General features: G+C 50.0%; 1 protein-coding gene across 2 annotated transcripts; it reads left to right on the forward strand.

Annotated features, from left to right (window-relative positions):
• The first annotated feature begins 67 nt into the window (after positions 1-67).
• AARS2 (alanyl-tRNA synthetase 2, mitochondrial) lies at positions 68-18,011 on the forward strand. Of its 2 annotated transcripts, none has more exons than XM_051615830.1 (22): positions 68-312; positions 423-611; positions 1,227-1,372; positions 2,166-2,360; positions 2,889-3,033; positions 3,453-3,598; positions 3,905-4,013; positions 4,599-4,637; positions 5,361-5,472; positions 6,023-6,150; positions 6,874-7,024; positions 8,788-8,957; positions 9,904-10,017; positions 10,409-10,549; positions 11,183-11,320; positions 11,737-11,846; positions 12,943-13,051; positions 14,561-14,683; positions 15,107-15,217; positions 16,072-16,155; positions 16,295-16,405; positions 17,738-18,011. In XM_051615830.1, the coding sequence occupies exons 1-22, from the start codon at positions 76-78 to the stop codon at positions 17,768-17,770; spliced, it is 2,841 nt and encodes a 946-aa protein (XP_051471790.1). In that variant the 5' UTR covers positions 68-75; the 3' UTR covers positions 17,771-18,011. The 2 variants fall into 2 exon arrangements, with proteins under 2 accessions (XP_051471790.1, XP_051471789.1); XM_051615829.1 differs by lacking the exon at positions 17,738-18,011 and adding an exon at positions 16,784-17,359.
• Positions 18,012-18,376: the final 365 nt, after the last annotated feature.

Genomic DNA, 18,376 nt, shown 5'->3' on the forward strand with positions numbered 1-18,376 from the left:
GCGGCCCCGGCCCCGGCCCCGGCCCCTCCTGCGGCCCCGCCGGAAGCTCCCGCCCCGCTTCCGGCCCGCGGCGCGATGGCGGCGCTGGGCGCCCGGCTGCGGCTGCGGCGGGGGCCGGTGCCGGTACCGGTGCCGATGCCCTGGGGCTGCAGCCCCCGCCGCGGGGCTGCCAGCTGCCCGCCGGCCGGGCAGGTCCGCGCCGCCTTCCTCCGCTTCTTCCAGGAGCGTCACGGCCACCGCCGCCTGCCCTCGGCCCCCGTGCGGCCCCGCGGTGACCCCCGCCTCCTCTTCGTCAACGCGGGCATGAACCAGGTGCTCCTCCCGCCGCGCCCCGCCGCGCCCGCTGGGCGGGGGGGTGTGTCTCGGGAGCCGCCGGCTGGGGCCGCACGCCGCAGCCCGCCTCTCCCTGCCTTGCTTTGCAGTTCAAGCCCGTCTTCCTGGGCACCGCGCACCCCCGGAGCGAGCTGGCGCGGCACCGGCGGGTGGTGAACAGCCAGAAGTGCGTGCGGGCCGGCGGGAAGCACAACGACCTGGAGGACGTGGGCCGGGACACCTCCCACCACACCTTCTTTGAGATGCTGGGGAGCTGGTCCTTCGGGGATTACTTTAAGGTGAGGTGACAGGGGCAGACCCCTTTCCCGAGGGAAGCGCAGGCCTTATTTCAGAGCCCTGCCATCGGGCTGTCTGCAGGAGACACTTCGGTGAGCTCCAGATCAACTCTTGGGAGCTGCGTGGCCCAGAGCAGGGGTAGTTAGTGTGTTGAACGTGCCCTGCAGACTCACGGGGTGCTCAGCCTTTCGAAGCCACGAACGACACAGTGAAAGCTGTCAGCGTAAATGCCATTTAATGTGGTGGGAAGAAGGTTCCGGTTCATTTGGTGTTTGTTACTAGAAGGTTTGAGAAGGGAAGAAGGCTAAAGGATGCTGGCTTCACTGCTGGTGAAAGAAATAGTCCATGTAACTCTGCTAGTGAGCACATGGGTGTAGACCGTGCCGTGCCTCGGAAGGTCTCCCAACGAGTTAGGAACATCAGTTTCCCACTTGCAGCAGTGACCTGAGTCAGTTGCCTGACCCTCTTCCTGCTCTTTGCAATACACCTTAAAATCAGGAAGGGAGAGAGCGGCTGAAATGAGCTTTTGCAGTGTTTGACTCCCATTCTGAAGAGCCTTTCTGCATCACTCTGCATCCTGGATCACTCTGTATTGTTTATGTTTCCTGCCTGCTCAGGAGGAGGCATGTAGCATGGCCTGGGAGCTCCTGACAGAGGTCTATGAGATCCCTAGGGATCGTCTCTATGTCACCTACTTCGGTGGAGACTCCTCACTGGGGCTAAGTGCAGATGAGGAATGCAGGGACATCTGGCTCCGCCTGGGGTAAGTGTGTTAAAAAAAATAAAAAATAAAAGGTTCTGTTGTTGACTTTTCAGTCTCCATAGCCTCCCATTTACTCTTTAGTTGATGGGAATCAGATGTAGGGGCTAAAAGTCGGGGTTTAAACTCGGTTTTTTTGTTTTCTGGTTTTTTTGGGCTGTTAAAATCAGCTAAGCTCTGAGTGCTTTGGGGTCTTTGACCTTTAAGCTATTTCTCTGATGTTACCAGTATGAGGGGCTGTGAACCTAACACTGGCTGGCCTGGATGAAGTGTGCGAAGGTTCTCTGATCCTTTGCTTCCTCTCTGTCCTGAGGTTTCTCTTCTGAAAGCTAGCAGTGGTTGCTTCAGTGTGAGGATGAAGCCACTGCAGAGAGCACTGCTGTGCTTTGGAAGCTTGTTCCAGGCTGTGTGTGGGCTTTGGAGCCAAGGCAGCCAGCTCTTTGCCACTGTTGCTCTTCAGCATTGTCCTCTGTGATCAGGTCTTAGTTCTGCTAGAATTCCCTCCAAGAAGAAAGGCAGCTCTCCACAAACCCAGTGGAGAGCTTGTCTCCATCAGCAGGAGCCAGACCAAGTCTGTCAGCCATCCTGGGCAGTGAGTAGGATCCTGTCTGGCTTGGTCCAGGTTGTTCCTGCTAAGGAGAGCAATTCTGTGTGAGCAGATGCAGTGCTAATGTGTTTGGTTATTGAGTTTGTAGTGGTCAGAAGTGTTTCTTCCCTTCCAGCTTTTTCTGTGATCTAAGCTCCTATGTGCTTTGTGTGCATGCCCCAGCCCTACCACCTCTGTTTGCCTTTCCAGGGTGCCTGCCAGTCACGTGCTTCCTTTTCCACTCAAGGACAACTTCTGGGAGATGGGGGACACGGGTCCTTGCGGTCCCTGCACTGAGATCCACTATGACCACGTGGGTGGTGGTAGAAATGCTGCAGCACTGGTGAACCAGGGCAGCCCTGATGTGGTGGAGATCTGGAACCTGGTCTTCATGCAGTATAACAGGTACCAGCCCTCCCGATCTGAAATCCAGAGCCTTTCCCCCTTGTCTGACTCCAAAATTGTACGTGTGTGCTCTCAGACATCTCGCCGCTTTCCACAAGGTGGCAGTACAGGAGCAAGAGAGAAGCTGTGGAGATGTGTCCAGTGTGGCTCTTGGTCCCCTTTTGCTTTATTTGTCCTCCTCTAATCTCTGCTGCCTATGCTCCCTCCTGCTATATTCCAGAGGTCTCTTCAGATCTGCAGCTGCCCAGAGAAACTTGAAGAAGGAGGAGAAGGTTTCGGGCCCCTCTTCCCAGAAGGCCTTTTTCCCTGTCTTACAATCTTTCTTGACTACCTGATGGTCAGATCCTGGCTGCCTGTCAATGCCAAGGCAGGGTGCTGTTAGTCTTGTCCCTGAGCTTCCTTTTGTTGGGTTACCTGCTGTTTCCATCCCCTGTCACTCTCTCATTCTCTTTGACCCACTTTCTCCACTTATTTTCCCCTGAACTGACCCTCCCTTCTCTTTTGCCTTTTATTTTTCCTGGCTGACAGGGAGGTGGAAGGCAATCTGCTTCCCTTACCACAGCATCATGTTGATACAGGAATGGGCCTGGAAAGGCTGGTGGCAGTTCTGCAGCACAAACGTTCCAACTATGACACAGATCTCTTCACTCCCATCTTGGATGCCATTCACAAGGTGATGGTGCTTCTGCTCAGAGTCACAGCTGATCAAAAGCTCCTTGAACACAGACTGCTTGCCTGGTACCATGTTATTGTGCGATATTTTGAGACAGGAGCTATGTCCAGAATAGCATTGTAGGGGAACTGGGGAGAATTCCAGGTTGGAAATCCTCTGGGATATTGGCACTGCTGATCCAGTCTTCCTCAAAGTTTTTTAAATTCCTCAATGCCAGGGCATTGCCTGACCTGTCTTAGGCACAGGAAGTCTTGGTCTATAATATACTGGGAAAATTGAGTAAGTACATCTTAGATGCACAAGTTTTGGAGGTAGCTGAGAAGCATGATGTCAAGTGTAGCTGGCAGCATCTCATATTGAAGCTTTTCCTTCTGCAGCCATTAATTTCTGCTGATCTATCTGCTTACTTTCTCTTTTAGGGCTGCAGGGTGCCCAGGTACCAAGGTCTGGTCGGGGATGCTGACGTTGGGCGTGTGAATATGGCCTATCGTGTGGTGGCAGATCACGTGCGCACCTTGTGTGTGTGCATCACTGATGGTGTCTACCCAGGCCTCTCTGGAGCAGAGTAAGGACATCAGGAAGATGGCAGGGGCTGGATGGAGTTAGGTTTGGAAAGGAACATGGACAGCCGGGGGGGACATTCTAGTGTAGGGCCAAGATAAGGAGTGCATGAGCTTTTGGGATGCAGGAGGGTGGGAGCCTGGAAGAGGTTCTTATCTGCAGGCTCATCCTTGGAAGGGTATGGAGCATGGGAAGCAGCTGGCCTGTGTCAGTAAGTCGGGGCAGAGGAGCTGTGTGGGCAGTGGTCTGGGTGTAGGAGCTGGGCAGGGATGCTCACATGGCTGCCTGGCTGTTCCTGCCCTGTTTTCAGACTGGTGCTGCGTCGGATCCTGCGCAGGGCTGTCCGCTTTTGCTCTGAAGTCCTTCGTGCTCCACCTGGGCTCCTGGCCTCCCTGGTGCCTACTGTAGTGGAAGTGCTGGTGAGTAAAAATTGCTGCCTCGGGGGAAAAAGAGTATCACCCATGTCCTATTCAGCCCTATATCCCTTTCCCATACACTGTCAGGAAATAATCTTGGATGTGAAGGAGCTCCAGAAGGATGTATCTGATTACTGCATTGCAGCAGTAAAAATCTCTTGTCTCCTGATCATTTGTGATGGGAGGACGGGGACCTACTGTGACCAGCTGTACAGTCAGCACTAGTGTGGGTCTAAGTGCATGCAGGTGCACATTGTTGTTTGTCGAGGGCAGTGGCTTCCAAGCTGTCATATCTGGGTTAAAGCCATCTAAAATTGATTCTTTGAGTACTAGCAACATCCCAACAGACAATGCTTTCTCCTTGTTGTGAATGGGTGCCAAGAGATGCTGTGCAGGGGCTAGCAGAGGTGGGTCACAGGGAAACAGCCAGGAGATGGCAGCTGTAAGTCTATGTGTGATTCTTTCCCTGTCCTGTCCCTGGAGTTGGGTGCTGGGTCTCCCTTCACTCTCACCTGCCTGAGAACCCTGTGTAGTGCTCGTGGGGGAAGACACTGAGGATGTTCTCACTAACTGTGGCTCACTCCACAGGGAGATGCCTATCCAGAGCTGACGAAGAATACACACCAGGTGAGCAATGTGGAATCCCCTGGAGAGAAACCCCATGTCTCATTATCTTTGTGAGGCACTGCTCTCAGGGGCAGAAGTCAGCCCTTCCTTGGGACTTAGCTGGAGGAGTTTGCTTAGCCTTCTCCATAACGGTGTTCTCATGGGTGGACTGAGATGTGCTGGGAACATGCTTGTATCTGCTACAAGAAGTATCTTTGGCAGATTTCTTTGTGGAGCTCTACTAAACCCTTAAAAGGGACTGCTTGTCATGATATAAGGTAGCTGTTGCTCTAAAAAGCTAGGGTACCTAATTTCTTGAGTGCAAGTACAGCCTGTCCTTGCCTGGGTACCCTTAGTCCAAAGTGGATTGGTGATTTAGGGCTAGTCCTGGCTTGCTCGTGCACAACAACTGTGATGAGTGATTTCTCTGTTCCAGCTGTGCAGTTTTAATTGGGTCACAGACATGAATGTCTGACAGGCAGCATTTGTCAGTCTCCAGCCCTCCCCAGGTGGATGGTCAATTTTTCCTTGACAGTAGTGGTGAAAGGAGGCACAATGACTTTGTCACTGCTCAGTAATGTGTCTGAGCCATGTTGAGATGCATAACTACAGAACAAAAAGGCTGGTGCAGGCAGACGCAATTCTGTTAGATAGATACTTGCTTGATTTGCTTTGAGCTGAGTGTAGCAGAGCTAACCTGGGGAATTCCCTGAGATGTTGTGGCTAACCTTTCTTCTGATCCAGATTATGGATGTTATCAATGAGAACGAGGCCGCTTTTCTGTCCTCCCTCGAGCGTGGGAGGCACATCATTGAGCGGACAGTGCAGCAGATGGAGCCTTCCACAGATTTCCCTGGTGAGTCTCCCTCCTCTGATAAGCTGCACTTAAAGATGGTTTGATCCAGATCCTCGCAAGCACTGCAGACAAAACTGGTGGATGTCTGCCTCCCCCACAAGTTCTCAGTGATCTTCTATCCCTTGGCAGAGGAGCAGATGTTCCTCTTTTCTCCAGATTGCAGTTGTTTTCTAGTACTTTGTTCTCAAAACAACTAAGTACCCAGAAATTTAGAAGCATTCCATTGCTGCTTTATTGACTGATTAACTAGGTCCTTACAAGATACAGTTGAAGGAAGGAGCTCAGGACCCAACCAGCACAGCTGCCTGGCTGGATGTGCTGGACTGAACTTCAGCAGAGACTGGGTTGTGGGTCATCATTAATACTTGGTCCCATAGAGGAGGACCTATGTGGCTTCTCTCCCCTTCCCCATTGCTGGTTCAGCTGCACACAACACAGGTGAATCCAGTTACCAAGATAACACACTAAGCTGGTCCCATGTGACCAGATCTTGAGATACCTTTTCTTTCCGCATTCACACAGTGTTCATGTTCTTCTGTTTGTCCTACAGCTGAAGTAGCTTGGTCTCTCTATGGGAATTTAGGATTCCCTCTGGATCTGATTGACTTGATGCTTGAAGAAAAGGGAATCAGATTGGATTCAGCTGCTTTTAATGAACTTGCTTTGGAAGATGCAAAGGTAAGAGGGAGACTCACCTGGGAGCCTTCCCTCTCTCCTGTGAGCATGGAGACAGAATTCCTTTCACTGCTGAGGCTTTTCAGGTGCACCACAGGGCCACATGTCTTCCCTGGAGGGGAACTGAGTCTGAAACAGCAGTGGGGTCACAATGTCTTTGCTTATGGTTGTGGGACTGAGAAGTGTTGGCTGGTGGTTCTCTTCAGATCAGCATGTTATGATGCTGATTGTTGCTGGGGTGAAGGTTATCACAGAATTATACAGGTTAGAAGTGTCCTCTCTCAGTCATGTAGCCCAACTCCTCACACAAAGCAGAGCCAGCTTAGATAGCCCGAACAGCAAGTGACTTAGGAAGAGTTTACACAATCTCCTTGGTCTCTCTAGAGCTGGAAGACCTGTGCTGCTCCCCTGTGCCATAGTCAGTTCACAGCCTTGCCCTCCTAAGCTTGAATGGCCTAGAAGTTTCAAGCTACACAGCAAGCTGTGCAGGGAGGGTTGTGTTAGCTGTTGCTCATGGCGTTTCTCAAGGCTGGCACAGGGTGGCATTGAGAGCCTGTGGGTTTTGAAGGAATGGAGTTGGTATAGCAGTAGCCTCTGTCAGCCTGGATCTAAACAAGCCTTTTCCAGAAAGGTGGAAGACGTTGTTCCTAGGTTTATAGCTCCAGTTACCAATTTGAGTGCCCCTCTCCGTATCTCCCATCTAACTGTGCCCTTGCTCTGCTGTAGCGGAAGGCCAGTGGCCCACAGGCAGGACAGCTGGAGGACACAAACACACACCTTGATGTGCACTCACTGGCTCACCTGCGGAACAGCAACGTGCCTGCTACTGATGATTCCCCAAAGTATGCCTACAGCCTTGGGCAGCACGGGCAGTATGGTAAGTGGCCAAGTCACATCTGTAAGCACCTGAGGGTGCTGGGATCCCTCACAAGGCTGCTCTGGCTGCCTAACCTCAGGCATGTAGAACGTGTAGTTTGTGGTTCAAACCTGTCCGCCTCGCTGCTGCATCTTTTCTCTGCCTTTGTACCTCATCCCAAAGTATTTCCTTTTATTACTGTTGTTTTCTTCTTGGGAAGGCTCTCAGCTGGTGACACAGCTGTGAGCTCTGGCTTGGTATTAGTGTGCAGTAGTGAAGCAGGGACTGCTAGAGATGAGTCTGTCCCCAGCAATTAGGCTTTTGGATGTGTGTGAGCGGTAGGGAGAATGAAGAATAGTTATGCAAAGGGTCTAAAGCCATGCACTTGCACTTTCCTTGGCAGACCACTAGGTGTTAGTGTGGGCTTTTTATCATTTAGGGTAACTGGTGTTGCTGATGCTCTAGGGAAAATACAAAGCTAAACCACAGAGTAAGAGGTGGTGGGGTTGTCACAAACAATTAGAGAGAGCTGTGTACATCCAAGCTCTCTCTTACCCGTTGTGCTGGTGGCAACCCATGCTAAGTAGAAAGTGAGGCATTCAAGCTATATATACTACAGCAAGAGGGCAATGGAGGAAAAAAGCCCAGCAGTGACATTGGCTGAAATCTCCAAGCTAGCACTGTCCCACCTCCTCAGTCTCTGAATCATGAAATAATTCAGGTTGGAGGGGATTTCTGGATGTCCAGTCTCTTTATCAAATGAACATCAGTGTGCTCAGAACCTTGTCCATTTAAGTTTTCAGTATCTTTAAGGGCAGAGATCCTGCAGTGTCTCTGTTCCCTGTTCTCTATCATTCTTAGTGTGAAAATATTTTTTCTTAACTTACAACCAGAATTTCCTGTACTCTAGGTGTAGTCTTAAAAATGCTAAATAGGGGTGAATAACCACTTTCTTTGACCTGCTGGCTATGCTTGTGTTCATACAGCTCAGCAGGCAGTCTTCCTTCTTGCAAGGTCACCATGCTGTCTTGTGTTCAGCTTGCTCTTGAGGACCCTGAGGACCCTGTCAGTCCGTTTCTGTAGCTTGCTGAGATGACTCCGAAAAGCAGCCCTGTTCTTCAGTGGACCAGCCAGTCCACAGCACTCTGTTGCCATACACATGCAGGATTTGGTTACATCCCATCTGCTGTGGATAGTAATTAATGAAGATGTTAAATGGTGTTGGCCCTAATAATCAGCTACCAAGCAGCTCTGTTAGTCACTGAATATCAGTTATTGAGCAAATCTCTGTGGGGAGGACTGCCCAGCCAGTTATACACCCACCTTGTGGCCCAGCTGTCCAGTGCATATCACCCAAATTTGGCTTCAAGGAGCCTACAGGAGAGCTTGCTGCATCAAGGAAGGTGGCAACCCTGTCCTCCTTTGTCCACCAAGTCTGTCATCTCTTCATAGAAGGCAGACAGGTTTGAAAAGCTTGAAGTGTAGCAAGATATAGGTGTGTCTGTTCCACAGCTCATGTGGGGCCAGACTGGGCATCCCTCTCTGCTGATCTGCCACTCAGCAGGTCTGTCACTAGGTAAGTGAGAGGTGACTTAGTTCCAAATAGCAGATCCTTTGTCCTTTCTGCCAAGATCTGTTTCTCTCCTACCAAGGCACAGGAAAGTGCCAGCATTCTGTATAGACTGGGTATTGGCAGGGTTGGCAGGGGGAAGCGATCCCTCCTTTCCTGTTGCAATGTAACAGGGTGTATTCACTAATTACTGCCATCTTCTTCCACCTGACAGAGTTCAGCCCGTGCCAGGCCACCGTCTTGATGCTGTACAGAGATCAGTCTCTCCAGAAGGAGGTTGGGGCAGGGCAACGCTGTGGTGTCATCTTGGACAGGACTAATTTCTATGCAGAGCAGGGTGGGCAAGCCTCAGACCAAGGCTACATGATACGTTTAGGACAGCAGGTAAGACCCTTTCCCCAAGTGATAGGCTGTTTTACTGTGTTAATTTGCCAGCTGCTGACTCTTGACAGTTCTCTTGGCTTTGCATCAGGATTGGTGGGATGAATGAAGCAGCAGTAACCTCAGGTGTGTACTTGCTGCTCTGGTTTTCTCTCTCAGCCCTTTGTAATTTCTTCTTGCTGGGAAAGACTGTAAAGTCTTCTTGGGCCTCCCTTCAGTGTGCTGCACTCTCTCCATCTGCGGCTGCAATGCAGAGAGAAAGCAATCAATTATCAGAGATTCTGTGAGCTGAGTAACTTGTCTCTGGCCAGTCCTAGACAACTGCAAGCAGTGTTTAACCTGAGACCCGATGGAAAAACTCTTAGCCCTCCCAAAAGCATTGGGGAGAACCTCCACTTCTGCAGGGTGTTCCTTCAGCCTTGTCAGAAGAAGGTGTTTGACCCTCTTCTGGGAAGTTACAGGGGATGCAGCTTTTTCTACTTTAAACATTCTAGCTCTTGAGAATCACCCCTGGGCATTGATGCTGCCTTTCTAGCCTTGCAGAATGTGATAGTGCCTTGCTCAACACTTCTCCCCAGGCTAAAGTGGGGATCAAGTTTCTTTTGCCAGCCCAGTGAGGTAGAAATGGCACCTTGAATGCCTGAGATGGGTGCCTTGGCAGCCACTGTCCATTTTCTCACAGACAGGCATCCTTATTAGGAAAACTAATCATCATGGGTGCTGCAGGCTGACAGCCTTAACATGTTGTGCAGCAAGTGGCTGGATGCAGGGAAGGTCTGAGGCACTCTGGTTACATTTGCAGTAGGCTTCTCCCTGCTTTTTCCACCCCATCCCTGTCTATTTTAGGGATCACTGGAGGTTGTGTTTCCCAGTCAGATCAAGCAGATACCTCACACAGATATTTAGATTTTTCCTGTGTCCTAACTCATCTTTCTTTCTCTTTGCTCAGGATGTCCTCTTCCCTGTAGAGTCGGTTCAGCTCTGTGGTGGTTACGTGATCCATGAGGTTACTGCTGTAGAAGCCCTGCGTGCTGGAGACCAAGTGCAGCTCTTTGTGGATGAGGTGATAACTCACTGCTCTTAACGTCTTCCCAGTCTTGCTTTGAGAATCTCATGATTTCCTGAGTAGCCTGGACACAAAAGAGCCTTGTCGCTTGTATTCCTGAGACTGCTTTTCATCCTAATGGGGAGGAGACCTCACAAGTGAATTGTAATATTCTGTGACCCATTGGCCTGTCCACTATTCCTGTTTTACAGAGGTGATCCCATGGGAAAACAAGTTAGATCTGCCCAAGTGACACAAATTAACCTGACAGCTGTACTACCCATTGTTTTTCTCCCCAGCTTCTCCCACCCCCTCCCATGCAGCCTTTCCCTCATCTCCCCACGCCATCCCTTGCTCCCCCCGAGGTGTGCAGCACCAGCAGTGCCCCCCAGCATGTCTGTGGTTCCAGGCCCAGCGGCTGGGCTGCATGACCAACCACACTGCCACCCACCTGCTGAACTTCGCGCTCCGCCACGTCCTGGGCGACCACACAGAGCAGCGAGGATCCCACGTCACAGCAGAGCGGCTGCGCTTCGACTTCGATACCAAGGTGACTCTGGACTTCTCTTTGCTTCTTCTCAGCAGTGCCAACATCACGGTGCTGGCCTTCTCTCCAGGGATTTTTCTCCTCTCATCAAAATGACTCCTTCAGAGACAGGTTGCATTTTATATGAGCAACGAAACTTGGCCCTCTGGATGTGACTGGCTCCGCTTTGCAATGACCTGGCTTTGAGCTGGGCTTGCTGGGGGGATGAATGGGTGTTGGAAGGGAAAGCACTTAGCAAGACCAGTGGTCATGAGGCTGACCTGAGTAGTGTAAAGGCGTCTTTGAGAGATTCACCAGCTCGTCTCTGGCACATATCTGATATCTGTGCTGGTGTTCCAGCTGAGTGGGGTTGGGAGCTGAAAGCTGCTGGGTCAGGCTGAGCACTGGCTCTAGCAACCTGTCACTCATTGCATTATCTCCTTTGAAGAGTCTGGTTGATGCTCTTGGATCAAAAATCCTTATCCCTTGTGGGGAGGAGGTGGGAGGGTCATGATGCTCACAATTCCCTTTTACAAGGAGGAGAGATGAGACATGGGGAGAGTGGTGAGTTGCCTGAGGGCCCTGCCCCAGTTCTTCCTCCTTTGATCTGTACCTCTCAGGAGGCTTCTCCTGAACGTGGCTCATTTACTTCTACAGGGCCCTGTGACTGTGGAGCAGCTGCAGCAAGTGGAGCAAGTGGTCCAAGATGTGATCAAACGAAATGAAGCTGTGCATATGGCTGAGGTCCCCCTCATGCTGGCCAGAAGAGTTCAGGGTCTCCGTGCAGTGGATGAGGTATGATAGAAGGCAATGCACATCTTCATGAGCTTTGTCCTTCAGCTGAGAATCGTCTCAGAATCATCAGAGGTACCAGAGATGTTGACGCAACAGGTTTCTGCAAGGGACTTGACTCACAAAACTCAGGAAGGAAAATAGAGATGAGGTTTGAGGAGCACTTTGTTGTGAAATGTGGAGGCTGATGATGCATAGGCTTTCTGCTCATTTTTTTTGACCAAAAGCTTGTAGTGTCACCCAGTTGTTTCTTTCTCTCCATGTTGGCTGGTTGTGGGGGAGAAGCAGTGCTGTCCCCCACTCTAGGGCTATTCTAGAATAGGGGAAAAATGAAGTAGACACATGAAGCCCTGTAGTTAGTCTGTAAATGCCCCTGAAGAACCATGTTGTTAGCTGCTGATCCCTGTCTCCTCTGTCAGGGGTATCCAGATCCAGTGAGGATAGTGTCCCTGGGGGTCCCTGTGGAGAGTGTGCTGACCCGCGACTCTGAGGCTGCAATGCAGACCTCTGTGGAGCTCTGCTGTGGGACGTAAGTGACTTTTTCTTGCAGTCAGAAGGTGTGTTTGTGGGCACTGGTGGCTGAGGTGGAGACAGTCTTGCAAGCTCCACTCCCTGTCCAACCAAGTTTCCTCACCCGAAAGATCTTGTGAAGACAGGATGGGTTAGTTATGAAGCTTTGGAAGTCCCAGGGTGAGAAAACTTTAGTGAAATGCAAAGCATTTTTCCTTGCTTCATAGTCTGAAACCAACCTGGAAGCCCCAGGGCACCAGTGAAGTGTGGGAAAGGGTTGTGTGGCCTGTCACACCAGAGTTTAGTGCTTTGGTTTGGGTTTGCAGCAGGGCTGGGGACCCAGCAGGAGACTCTGAGACAGCTGTGAGATCTTGAGACCGCTCTGATTATTTTAATTATCTTCACCCTCTTCTGCTTTTAGCAGTAATGGGAGTCAAAGAAAAGTTAATCAATCTTAGGACAATGCTGACACAAAGAAACCCAGGAACAAATTGGCCTTTGAGCAGATACAGCTGAAAATGAGCAAGTTTCTAGTAATGAAATCATTCTTGTGGGAGTAGTGGGACAAGAAACTGCATGGGAGTGAACATGATTGATTCTTGTGAAGATGTCTGAAATGATTGCTTGTGATAACAGAACCTGAGACACTGTAGGTGTTTTTTAGTGCTGAATAGCCAAGAAGAAAAGGGGAGGTTGTCAGTGCCCTGTGACTGCACAACTAAGCTGGTACTGACTAGTCTCTGAGATGGCCTGATAAGATAGTGGTGGAGCTGGAGGAAAAAATTACTTTCTACAAGGTTTGGTAGCAGCTGAGTAAAAGAGAAGAATCCCGATTTATCCCACTGCTGAAGGAAAGGAGGGAAAAGCAAGACAGGATTTGTGCCATTTGTCAGCAGCCTGCTGCTGACACAGAGTTTCCTCTGGAGTAGCCTCAACGCCACTGTTACTTGCCTGGCAGGGTGCCATCAGGATTTCAGGGATGGAAAAGGATTGAAGCTATTGAGACTGGGGAGAGGCTGCTGGACTTGAGGCTTGTGTAAAAAGAAAGCAAGCTTCCTAATTTTTGTTCCCAGAAAGCAGCTTGTTTTCTTTCCTGTTCTATGCTGACTTTGCAGGCACCTTCTACAAACAGGAGCTATGGAAGATCTGACCATCATCAGTGAGCGTCAGCTTGTTAAAGGGATTAGCCGTGTCATTGCAGTGACAGGGGGACAAGCCAAACAGGTAAGAACAGGGGAGCTGAGATTTTCTGTCATGCAAAGGAAGTGCCAGAAGGACCCAACTTTGTAGGCTTCTGCTTAGGCAATTGGTTTTCCCCTGCTTTGGCTGGCTCCCCCTTGCTATGCCTGATCTGTCTTTCATCTCCACGCCTGGGCCCAGCTCTGCTGCCATACCTCGATATTCATGTCCATTCCCTGCATCCTATTCTCCTGTCTCCTTGACCTTCATTCCTCCCCTCACACCCCCTTTTTCAAGATAAGAACTTGGTACAAAACATCAGGAAGTCTCTATAAGTTTCAGTCCCCAGGTAGGTATTGAAAGATGTGATCCTTTGTCCTTTGGTTTCACCTCCTGCCTCTCACAGTTGGGTTTGCACTTTATGGTTACAGGGCTTTGGCCTCATTCTTGCAGCCCTTTGGCTTCTTTTCTTTAGTCTTTTTACTGCTGAACTGTGATTCTGGTCTGGATGGGTCTGTATAAAAAGAAAGCAACCTTGTTGTGTTTGTGAGATTGCTTTGTCCTATGAATATCTGGAAGTGTCAGGGGCCTCTTGCAACCCTGCCTGTTTCCTTTAAGGCTGCAGTCAGAATAGAGTTACTCACTGTCAGTGTCACTCAGAAGACTAAAGGCAAAGCCCACCCCTGCAAATCTGTTGGTTTTTGGCTGGCTGTCCCCTGTGCATCTGTGTCCCTAGCAAGGCTTTTCTTGGTACAGAGGAATGAAAAGCTGCAGGGCACATCTGCATGCTTTGCTGGAAGTGCTGACCTGGAGAGCCCCCAAAAGGAGCTGTGTCCCTGTGTTAATCAGACAAGGGAGACTGCAGGCATGAGGGAGTGACTTGAAACAAGGGATGTGGATCATCAGACACATCAGTCCTTACCACCCACAGCTTTTTTGATATACTCTTTGATGTCCTGGTCTAAAGTCTAGCAGGGCTATCATGGTCTTGGAGATCTGCCAGACGGGAAATGCTCCAAACTGTGAGGATTTTCACTGGTGTAAAAAACTTGTATTAGCCATTTTATTAACAGTAGCATTGGTGTTGGCAAAAGCAAAAGGAAGTGTACCAAGATGAGCTGAACTGGTCCAAAGGAAGTGTGCTCAAACAGCTATTGAGTTTTCTTTAGTTTTACTGTTTCTTCTCTTACTTCCGTCATGAGTTTCAAGATGGCATTCGCTAGTGAAAAAAAGAGCACTAAGAAGTAAATGGGGCTCCCTAGTTTTTCTCATTGAAATCCTGGTAATTTGGTGAGAGATACTGAGGAAACATAAATGCATGACAGCGTGGTCCCCTGGGTGTGACCATCTAGTGTTGGTTGCAGATCTAGAGAGGAACATTCTATTCCAGAGTCTCTTGGGGACTGCTGTTCTTAAAGCCTCTGTTGGTCGGTGTGTTCCCACTGGATCCTGAGCAGTACTTCAGTGGTTGTGATCCCACTGCCTTCCCACTTTCTCCATCCGTGTTCATTCTTTCTGTTACATTTGAAGCATTCTTTCCCTCCTCCTCTCCAGGCCCGGGAAGTAGGGCAGTGCTTGGCTATGGAAGTGGACTCTCTCTCCCTACGAATGAAGCAGAGGAGTACCTCTATTCCTGAAATGCAGAACCTCTCCAAAGAAGTGGGCCAGTTGACCCAAGTAAGGACTACACTCCTGTACAGAAAGATCCCAGCATGGGCTCTGTACACTTGAGCCACATGACTTCTTCCTTACCAGGTTTACACCTTACCATGGTCAATAGCATGGGCATGTTGCTGTCTGCTGGTGCCACTCTGGTTGCAAAGATTTCAACCAGGGTCTAGGTGCTTCTGTTGCAATTGACCTGCTGCCAGAGGGAATGTGAGAGAAGGCAGTGGTGGGGATGGTAAAACAGTGAAAAAAGGTTCCCAGGATTTTCAGGAGGCTTTAGATGCCCAGCTGACAAGAGAAAGCTACAGTGACTGGCTGGCCTGGTCGCATAAGGGTCTGAGAAGAGGTCAGGGTCCAGCCTGACCTCTCGGAGAACCACCATTTTATTTCTAGGTATGGTTTACTGCGCTTACACAGCAACTTGTCTTGCAGGTGGTGAGTAACACTGCAATGCCCCAGTGGCAAAGAAAAGAACTACAGACTATCCTCAAAGCACTGCAGCGAACAGCCAACACGGCCATCAAGAAGCTGGAGATACAGCAGGTACTGCAGCAGCAGCAGCACACTTGCTTACAGCCTCCTAATAGCACTGTGTGGCATACACCAGTGGACCTGGTGTCCCTGTCACCCTAGAGTCCCATTAGAAGGCAGAAGAAAGCAAGTACCATTGCAGACCAGTGCAACACAAGCTCTCTGTCAGGTTGATTTCAGTGGCATTAACCAAGGCCATAATTTAAAAGGCAGTGAATGACTGACTGGGCCTTTGACACCTGCAGAACCCCTTGTCCCTCTGCCTGTGAGGATGGAGAGTCCCATATCAGCACATTTGGCAAACACCAACAGGTGGACATGGCATCATTTCATTTATCTATGGAGAAGATGAAGTGTCCCTGAAAATGGGCTTTACAAGGCTATGCAGTAAGACAGTGGTAGGACACAGCCTTTTTCCCTGCCATATGGATATTGTTCTGACTTCCCTCTGCATTTGTGTCTTGATAATTTATGTGATTACATTAAAAGCCCTTTGGAAATGCTTATTTGTGACTTAGTATTCTCAGCAAGAACTATTATTTTCTTAATTAGGAGCATCTTGCCACAGAAGCCTTCCTGAAACATGTGGCTGTGTGTAGGTCCAGAAGGCAGGCTGGGGACCAAACAAGTCACTCTCTGTTCCACTTTTGGAAGGGGTCCATCTCTACTTACTTTTTAGGAAGGAGTGTTGTATAGGTCTTCATATGGAGGCTTCAGTGGCTGGTCTTCTGCTAATACACATCCCTCCTCTATCCCACAGAGCAGCACTTCCTTTCCCTATGTACATATATTGCATACATATATCCCCGTCCAGCTCACCCTGTGCCACCTGTAGCCCCTCAAGTGCTGTGTGTTTCCTCCTCCAGGCTGCAGAGAAGGCACAAAACCTGCTAACAAAACATTGCAACCAACCTGTCATCATTGATACCATCCCAGCTGACTCCCTCTCTGTGAGTAATCCACATTCCTTGTTGGCCTGGTGGTACCTCAGGTGCTGCCTACACTAAGTGGGAGCTGCTGGGTGTGTTTGCTGCTGCCTGCCAGTTTCCATTGCTGTAGCCTAACCCCTCTTCTCTCCATCTCTCCTAGATCCTAATGAAGGTAGTGAACCATCTATGTGACAAGTCTCCTGGCACATCAGTCCTTCTGCTCAGCCCTCAGGTTTCTGGTGAGGTGCTCTGTGCCTGCCAGGTGTCCAAGGTAAGCAGAACCCTGGTAAAGGTGTGGGGAACCTGCCTGCAAAAGGAGACTGGACCCACGGCTCAACAGTCCCCAGTTGAGGCTTTTCCTGGGATTCTGCCCAGTGTTGGTGGTGAATAAGTGCAGGGGTAAGACCTGAGATGACCATACTGGGACCACATATACTGCACGGTCCAGTCCTGGATCCTCCAGGCTGTGTTTGCCCAGGGGCAGGACACAGCATTAACATGTAAGCTCAGCCTTTGCAGTCCTCCTTGTCCTGTCTGCCTCAGGTTAGTGAGGGCCCAGGCTGGGTGAGGAGAGAACATTGTTACCTTTCTTCCTCCAGACTGCAGAGTGCTCCACAGTCCATATAACTGCTCTGTGTCTCTTCCTCAGAATTGCCTCCCTGTGTTCTCTGCTGCTGACTGGGCTGTGGCTGTCTGCACACAGATGGAAGGGAAGGCAGGAGGCTCTCCCATCGTTGCTAAGGGCAGTGGAAAGGCCAAGGGCATGCAGGGAGCCCTGACTGCTGCACTAGAGTTTGCTCAGAGTAAACTCTGAAATAACTGCTGTGGTGGCAGGACAGCTGCATGCAGCCCAGCTGCAAGCCACGTGGACGCTTGATGCAGAGCACGTGTTATACTCTGATCTGAAGAGTTTATCAGGTCCCACATTGCATTACTCCCATTGAGTATTGCTGCAACCACTGCATTGGAGCATTTGGCTTCTGACCATCAGGGATCAGCAGAGACCTCACTCCTGAGCCCACTGACAGAACAATGCTGCCTGTTCTCAGCAAAAAACATACGGGGATTGGGCCTTGGAAAGCACCAGTTGCAGCAGCAGATCCTACTTCTGGAACAGTGCAGTTCTAGCCACAAGACCAGCACTGAGAGGCTCCCTGGGAGCATGGGGAGATGGCACAGTGTTATCCTAAAGCCATTAAATGATAAAGAGTTTTTGATCCTCTGACATTTCTTGTTAACTGCATCTTTTCCCCCCTGCTCTGATCTGGCAAAGGAGTTTGTTGTTCCTGCAGCCCCACAAGGCAGCACACACTCTCCTACTGCAGAACCCAGGACCCCTCTTGGATTAAAAATGCTATTAGAATTTAGAAATGGGGACAGAGGTCCTCCCCCTGCTTGCAGGCTCAGTTTTTTTCAGCCTATGCTTGTTAAGCTACACAACAAGCAATTCTAAAGCCAGTCCCTAGAACTGAAGCATGGAGGGAACAAAATCATCCCAGTGTCTACCTCTTTGCTTTCATGAATGTTCTTATCCTTGTTTCCTCCTGCCACTCCCTTCTAACTCCTTCCTTCTCACACTGTCTCCTGGCTTCCTTTTTACCAGCACCTACCTAAAAGCCACCATGGATCCTGGTGAGTTGTGTGAAGGGAGACCAGTGCTGTATTGCAGCGTGGAACTCCCTGCAGCAGGACACTTGAGCATTGAAGTGAGCAGATCTCCCTCCTAAGCTTGTTTCTCCTCATAAGTGCTAAAAGACACAGCAAACCCAATTTGCAAAGACATTTCAGACTTCATTGTTAGAGTGATGTCTAGAGCTCTCAAACAAAGCACTGTTATTTTACTGATACTGTATTGACCTGAATAAAGTCAGATCACAATTGGTACCTGATTCAAAGGTTCAAAAAAGGTAGTGATACAATTAGATTTCACCCTTTGAGCAGCAACACCAGCCTGATGGGGATGAATTTCACCAGTAGGTAGGGTTGCCTGGCACTGTGGAGGGAGGTGGGGGTGACAGTAGCTGCATGCTAGGAGGAGTGGAAGCCCAGTGATGCTGATGGATGGGAATCGGGCAATGTCTGTTGCATTGATAAGGATTGGTGGAAAGGATGTAGTGGGGAATGTCCCAGTCTTCTAATGAGAGACTTACCTTACTTTCCTTAGCTCTCTGCTTGAGGGGTAAATAGCTGCTGTGAGGAGATCCTCCTCTCCCTTCTCACTTCAGTCAACAGCTCACCTGGG

The sequence above is a fragment of the Apus apus genome, chromosome 3, assembly GCF_020740795.1.
Source record: "Apus apus isolate bApuApu2 chromosome 3, bApuApu2.pri.cur, whole genome shotgun sequence".
Taxonomy (NCBI): Eukaryota; Metazoa; Chordata; class Aves; order Apodiformes; family Apodidae; genus Apus; species Apus apus.